Source organism: Schistocerca piceifrons, chromosome 5 (assembly GCF_021461385.2).
Source record: "Schistocerca piceifrons isolate TAMUIC-IGC-003096 chromosome 5, iqSchPice1.1, whole genome shotgun sequence".
In the NCBI taxonomy this organism is placed as follows: Eukaryota; Metazoa; Arthropoda; class Insecta; order Orthoptera; family Acrididae; genus Schistocerca; species Schistocerca piceifrons.
The window spans coordinates 56,945,922-56,953,196 of record NC_060142.1 but is presented as its reverse complement, the minus strand read 5'-3'; the positions used below and the strand labels follow the sequence as shown (position 1 = coordinate 56,953,196).

General features: G+C 46.1%; 1 protein-coding gene across 1 annotated transcript in view; it reads left to right on the top strand.

The window, feature by feature from the left end:
* Window positions 1-406: 406 nt before the first annotated feature.
* Window positions 407-7,275, top strand: part of LOC124798733 — a 76,759-nt gene continuing 69,890 nt past the window's right edge. The window contains exon 1 of the mRNA XM_047262261.1: window positions 407-465. Within this exon, the coding sequence (XP_047118217.1) occupies window positions 436-465 (30 nt within the window). The 5' untranslated portion in view covers window positions 407-435. The remainder of the gene's footprint in view (window positions 466-7,275) is intronic.

Sequence of the window (7,275 nt, the reverse complement as noted above, 5' to 3'; positions counted from 1 at the left end):
TCATATCTCGGACGTGGTAACCAAAAAGACAAAACATTAATCATTCGAATTTAAGACTTTTGGAAGTTATAAAAAATCTTTTAATCGAGATACGAGAGCAGCCAAATGCGTTTTTCACTCAGCACCTCTCCTATGCTTCGCTTTACACCTGCTATGCAGCAGTAGCTGTATCTTTAGCAGTACCCATACAGAGACTGTATACTGTGGAGCGTCCTTCCCGTCACGACAAGATCCTGTATAAAACGAGTCACAATTTTGGCCTTCTATCCGCTGCGCGCGTCGCGTGGCGTTATCGACCGCTCTGGACGTGGCGGCGGCACCAGTGTGGGTTTTTCGTCGGGCGCGCATGCGCGGCGACGCCCTGCGGGTTGCCGGCCTCTCAGAGTGTCATGGCAGCGCGCTAGTCCTCGCAGTGCCGTCAGAGACTGGTAAGAGATGTGGCGGCTACAGCGGCATCCTCTGCAGGTAAGCGCGGCGCCTCAGCCTCGTGTGCGCAAAGCACTTGCCCGTTGCTGGGGCCGCTCTGTTTGCCTTAATGAGAACTGGCGCGGAATACAGCTTCTAGTTGAGACAGTCTGTTTAGGTGGGAACTATGTCCTGGAAATAATTGATTGATTCGGGGAGGGGACCAATCCTGGAAATGTCTGCATTTTCGCAATGGAAGTGGTCACAGTTAATGTGCATCGATAACACTAGAGTCTAATCACAATTTTAATTGGGCAGCAGTGGTAACGTAGATCGGTCGCGACTAGGTACAACGAACCGTTTCCTAGCAGAGTGTTTTATGGAAGCCACAATAAACTGAAATAAGAACGGCAGGACGATTACAAGATATGTCCTGCGTCGTGACCACTATGGAATTTCGTCCTCTAATTTTCGTATAAGTTATTTACCAGCACGGATCCCGCGAACATCGGTCATGAGAAACCCTATTCGCGTTTTTCTCCACGTCACAATGAAAGCCACGGATCAAGGCAGTCACGTACTTGAAGTATTTCTTGATTTTAGAAAAGTGTTTGATTCACTACAACACCCACCCGTATTATCGAAAGTACGATCGTAGTGGGTATCAAGAGAAATTTGAGAACGGACTGCCGGCCGCGGTGGTCTAGCGGTTCTAGGCGCTCAGTCCGGAACCGCAGGACTGCTACGGTCGCAGGTTCGAATCTTGCCTCGGGCATGGATGTGTGTGCTGTCCTTAGGTTAGTTAGGTTTAATTAGTTCTAAGTTATAGGCGACTGATGACACCAGAAGTTAAATCGCATAGTGCTCAGAGCCATTTGAACCATTTGAGAACGGACTTCTTGGTAGGGAGTACTGAGCATGGCTTGGCTCAAATGGCTCTGAGCACTATGGGACTTAACATCTGTGGTCATCAGTCCCCTAGAACTTAGAACTACATAAACCTAACTAACCTAAGGACATCACACACATCCATGCCCGAGGCAGGATTCGAACCTGCGACCGTAGCGGTCGCGCGGTTCCAGACTGTAGCGCCTAGAACCGCTCGGCTACCCTGGCCGGCGTACTCAGCATGTTCTCTTGGGTGTAGGGTCATCGACACATGTAAAAGTAACTTCAAGTGTGGCCCAGGGAATTATGCTGAGAACGTTGCAGTTCACATTGTATGTTAATGACATTGCAGACAATAGTAATATCAGACTTTTCGCAGGTGATGGCAGTTATCTGTATTGAAACAGTCCGAAAAAAGGCTCAGAAATATTCAGTCGGACCTTGAAACGATTTCAGATTGGAGCAGAGACTGCCATCGTGTTTAAATATTCAGAAACGTAAATTTGCACTTTTCAAAACGAATAAACGTAGTGTCCTAGACTACAGTAACAACGAGTCACAGCTAGAATCAGTCAGCTCATACAAATACCCGGGTGTAACAATTTGCTGGGATATGAAATGGAACGAAGAGTAGGATTGGATTGGACTGTTTGGGGGAAGAGACCAAACAGCGGGGTCATCGGGGAAGGAAGTCGGCCGTGCCCTTGCAAAGGAACCATCCCAGCATTTGTCTGGAGCGATTTAGGGAAATCACGGAAAACCTAAATCAGGATGGCCGGACGCGGGATTGAACCGTCGTCCTCCCGAATGCGAGTCCAGTGTGCTACCACTGCGCCACCTCGCTCGGTGAACGACGAATAGGTTCAGTCGTAGGTACAGCAGGTGGCTGACTTCGGTCCATTTGTATGTGAGTAGGAAAATGCAGTTATATCAAAGAGACAGCTTACAAATTGCTAGTGCGCTCCATCCTATAATATTGCTCAAGTGTGAAAATATTAGGCTGGCGCTTAGGATCCTAGTGTTTTTGTTTTGCATGTTGGTATTCCCGCTGCTGTGGGTTTGTTTATCGATTGTCATTTTGTATTTGTAGTTCACTGTTCAAATGGCTCTGAGCACTATGGGACTTAACATCTGAGGTCATCAATCGCCTAGAACTTAGAACTGCTTAAACCTAACTAACCTAAGGACACCATACACATCCATGCCCGAGGCAGGATTCGAACCTGCGACCGCAGCGGTCGCGCGGTTCCAGACTGAAGCGCCTAGAACGGCTCGGCCACAGCGGCCGGCAGTTCACTGTTGCTGTCTGAGTTTACATATTGTTATTTGGAGATAGTTGTCCTCTATGGTGAGTGTTCAGCGGAGGTGAGAGTATCATCTGGAGTGCCCCAGGGAAGTGTGGTAGGTCCGTTGTTGTTTTCTATCTACCTAAATGATCTTTTGGATAGGATAAACAGCAATGTGCGGCTGTTTGCTGTGGTGTACGGGAAGGTGTCGTCGTTGAGTGACTGTAGGAGGATACAAGATGACTTGGACAGGATTTGTGATTGGTGTAAAGAATGGCAGCTAACTCTAAATATAGATAAATGTAAATTAATGCAGATGAATAGGAAAAAGAATGCTGTAATGTTTGAATACTCCATTAGTAGTGTAGCGCTTGACACAGTCACGTCGATTAAATATTTGGACGTAACATTGCAGAGCGATACGAAGTGGAACAAGCATGTAATGTCAGTTGTGGGGAAGGCGGATAGTCGTCTTCGGTTCATTGGCAGAATTTTGGGAAGATGTGGTTCATCTGTAAAGGAGACCGCTTATAAAATACTAATACGACCTATTCTTGAGTACTGCTCGAGCGTTTGAGATCCTTATCAGATCGGATTGAGGGAGGACATAGAAGCAATTCAGAGGCGGGCTGCTAGATTTGTTACTGGTAGGTTTGATCATCACGCGAGTGTTACGGAAATGATTCAGAAACTCGGGTGGGAGTCTCTGGAGGAAAGGAGGCGTTCTTTTCGTGAATCGCTACTGAGGAAATTTAGAGAAGCAACATTTGAGACTGACTGCAGTACAATTTTACTGCCGCCAACTTACATTTCGCGGAAAGACCACAAAGATAAGAGAGATTAAGGCTCGTACATAGGCATATAGGCAGTCATTTTTCCCTCGTTCTGTTTGGGACTGGAACAGGTAGAGAAGATGCTAGTTGTGGTACGAGGTACCCTCCGCCACGCACCGTATGGTGGATTGCGGAGTATGTATGTAGATGTAGATAGTGTGTGGAGCTGTGGCCGCTACCAAATGGAGTGGCAAGTGGAGAAATCGGAACATTTCCGAATTATTCTCCTGTTTGAATTCAGTAGAGGGGCGAGAGCAGCGGAGGCAGCCAGAAACATATGCGCCGTGAAGGGGGATGACGCCGTTGGACAGAGCATGCAATGAAAATAGTTTTCTCGTTTTAAGCAGGATCGTTTTGAAATTAGTGACTCTCCACGTTCAGGAGACCTTCGGGGTTTGATGAAGATGGTTTAAACGCATTAATCCGCAGCGCTCCACGTCAATGTACTCGAGAGCTGGTGAATCGGATGGAAGCGTGATCATGCCACCATCGTGCGACATCTGGATGCAGTGGGGAAGGTTAAAAAATGTAGCGTATGTGTAACGCATGCTCTAAGTCGTAATTACAAAAATCCGCGGGTGGTCATGGGTGCATCGTTGCTTCCTCGTCGTCAACTGGCTCGTGAACAACACCGATCATTCCTATCCTGTATCGTTACTGGCGACAAGAGAGGGTGCCTTTATGTTAACGTAAGGAAAAGAAAGCAATGGTTAAGGCCAGACAAAGCAGCGACTACCCGTGCAGAGAACCGCGCGCATCCACAAAAGATAATGTTTCGCATCTGGTGGAACAGCGACGGTGTGGGGGGCTTCGAGTTGCTTCCTCGAGGTGTAATCGTCGCTGACGACATTTACTGTCAACAACTGAGACGCGTTCCAACAGCAACGACCATAGAGACTGCCGCCTGCATTCTGCTAGACTGACAAGGGGAGGCCGCCAATTGTGAAATTCAGATTCGATTCATACTGCGCATAATAAAAGCTCATGGCCAGAGGTGTAATGTGGCAAAGCACCAAGATGCACTTCTCAGCCGTTGTCGAGAAAATCGACAGTTAAAAGAAACCGTTGCGGTGAAATACTCTCTACGATTAACACTTTTCTACAGCGTCGTGGCGCAGCGGTAAGCGCTCGGGTTCGTAATCCGAAGGTCGCCGGATCGAATCTCGCGCCATGTAACTTTTTTTTTAGTGTTTGTTTTTTGTAATTCAAATGTGTACACACACACACACACACACACACACATATATATATAATTCCCGGCAGTCAGTTTCAACAATTATGCATATAATAAGTTGTTGAAACTCGTTTGTCGTGGAAAAACTGGCGACTTCGAACATCATTATGTTTTCCGCAAACAAAGTTGTATTTCACAAATGTTACTAATTGTCTTCACAATGTTAACCACGTATAGTTAACGGAAGACGTAGAAACGATATTCCGAAACGAATACGTATAGCGTAAGTCAAACGCTCGAATTGGAATAGAGACCCCACGAACACAAATTTGCTGTGGCAGGTATGAAATATAAACTCCGTTACTCGCTCGTTACACTTGAAGGACAGATGTTGAATGGGCCGAAACGAGCTGCCGCATAACAGCGTAGTAACCTGCTAACTTCGAAAGAAGGTAGATGCGGTCCCTAGCGCAGCTTATAACATCGTTAAAAATCAGTGCGGACGTGGGAGCTTTGGTACACCCTGTTAAAAAAAACGGAAAAATGGAGGCGGTAGAATCGGAGGGCGATCCGCCTTCACCAACATGCATAAGCAATTCATTAATAGTTTATATATATATATATATATATATATATATATATATATATATATATATATATATATATATATGAATTACAAAAAACTAATAATAAAAAATATTGCATGGCGCGAGATTGGATCCGGCGACCTTCGGATTAGGAACCCGAGCGCTTACCGCTGCGCCACGACGCTCTAAAAAATTATTAATCGTAGAGAGTATTTCACCGCAACGGTTTCTTTTAACTGTCGATTTTCTCGACAACGGCTGAGAAGTGCATCTTGGTGCTTTGCCACATTACACCTCTGGCCATGAGCTTTTATTATGCGAAGTATGAATCGAATCTGAAATTCACAATAGGCGGCCTCCCCTTGTGAGAAAAAAACACTGTACAGCGCTGGGAAGTCATTCCGCTACCACCTTATTCTCTTGGTCCTGCGCCCTCAGATTTCACCTTTCCGCTATCTATCGAACAGTCTTCAAGGAACTTCCTTCGCGGATGAAAATACGCTCCGGAGATGGCTCGACGAGTTCTTTCCCGGAAAACCACGTGATTTCTACAGTCGCGGAAGAGGAAGACCGCACTGCAGTTCCTTCTCTAAATCCTCGCACAAACGAAAAAATGGCTGACATCGAAACAAGTGTCCAAGGAATAGAAAAGCAACTGGAATCACTCAACAGAGGAAAGTCCACTGGACCTGACGGGATACCAATTAGATTCTACACAGAGTACGCGAAAGAACTTGCCCCCCTTCTAACAGCCGTGAACCGCAAGTCTCTAGAGGAACGGAAGGTTCCAAATGATTGGAAAAGAGCACAGGTAGTCCCAGTCTTCAACAAGGGTCGTCGAACAGATGGGGAAAACTATAGACCTCTATCTCTGACGTCGATCTGTTGTAGAATTTTAGAACATGTTTTTTGCTCGCGTATCATGCCGTTTTTGGAAACCCAGAATCTACTCTGTAGGAATCAACATGGATTCCGGAAACAGCGATCGTGTGAGACCCAACTCGCTTTATTTGTTCATTAGACCAAGAAAATATTAGGTACAGGCTCCCAGGTAGATGCCATTTTCCTTGACTTCTGGAAGGCGTTCGATACAGTTCCGCACTGTCGCCTGATAAACAAAGTAAGAGCCTACGGAATATCAGACCAGCTGTGTGGCTGGATTGAAGAGTTTTTAGCAAACAGAACACAGCATGTTGTTGTCAATGGAGAGACGTCTACAGACATTAAAGTAACCTCTGGCGTGCCACAGGGAAGTGTTATGGGACAATTGCTTTTCACAATATATATAAATGACCTAGTGGATAGTGTCGGAAGTTCCATGCGGCTTTTCGCGGATGATACTGTATTATACAGAGAAGTTGCAGCATTAGAAAATTGCAGCGAAATGCAGGAAGATCTGCAGCGGATAGGCACTTGGTGCAGGGAGCGGCAACTGACCCTTAACATTGACAAATGTAATGTACTGCGAATACATAGAAAGAAGGATCCTTTATTGTATGATTATATGATAGCGGAACAAACACTGGTAGCAGTTACTTCTGTAAAATATCTGGGAGTATGCGTGCGGAACCATTTGAAGTGGAATGATCATATAAAATTAATTGTCAGTAAGGCGGGTGCCAGGTTGAGATTGATTGGGAGAGTCCTTAGAAAATGTAGTCCATCGACAAAGGTGGTGGCTTACAAAACACTCGTTCGACCTATACTTGAGTATTGTTCATCAGTGTGGGATCCGTACCAGGTCGGGTTGACGGAGGAGATAGAGAAGATCCAAAGATGAGCGGCGCGTTTCGTCACAGGATTATTTGGTAAGCGTGATAGCGTTACGGAGATGTTTAGCAAACTCAAGTAGCAGACTCTGCAAGAGAGGCGCTCTGCATCGCGGTGTAGCTTGCTGTCCAGGTTTCGAGAGAGTGCGTTTCTGGATGAGGTATCGAATATATTGCTTCCCCCTACTTATACCTCCCGAGGAGATCACGAATGTACAATTAGAGAGATTCGAGCGCGCACGGAGGCTTTCCGGCAGTCGTTCTTCCCGCGAACCATACGCGACTGAACAGGAAAGGGATGTAATGACAGTGGCACGTAAAATGCCCTCCGCC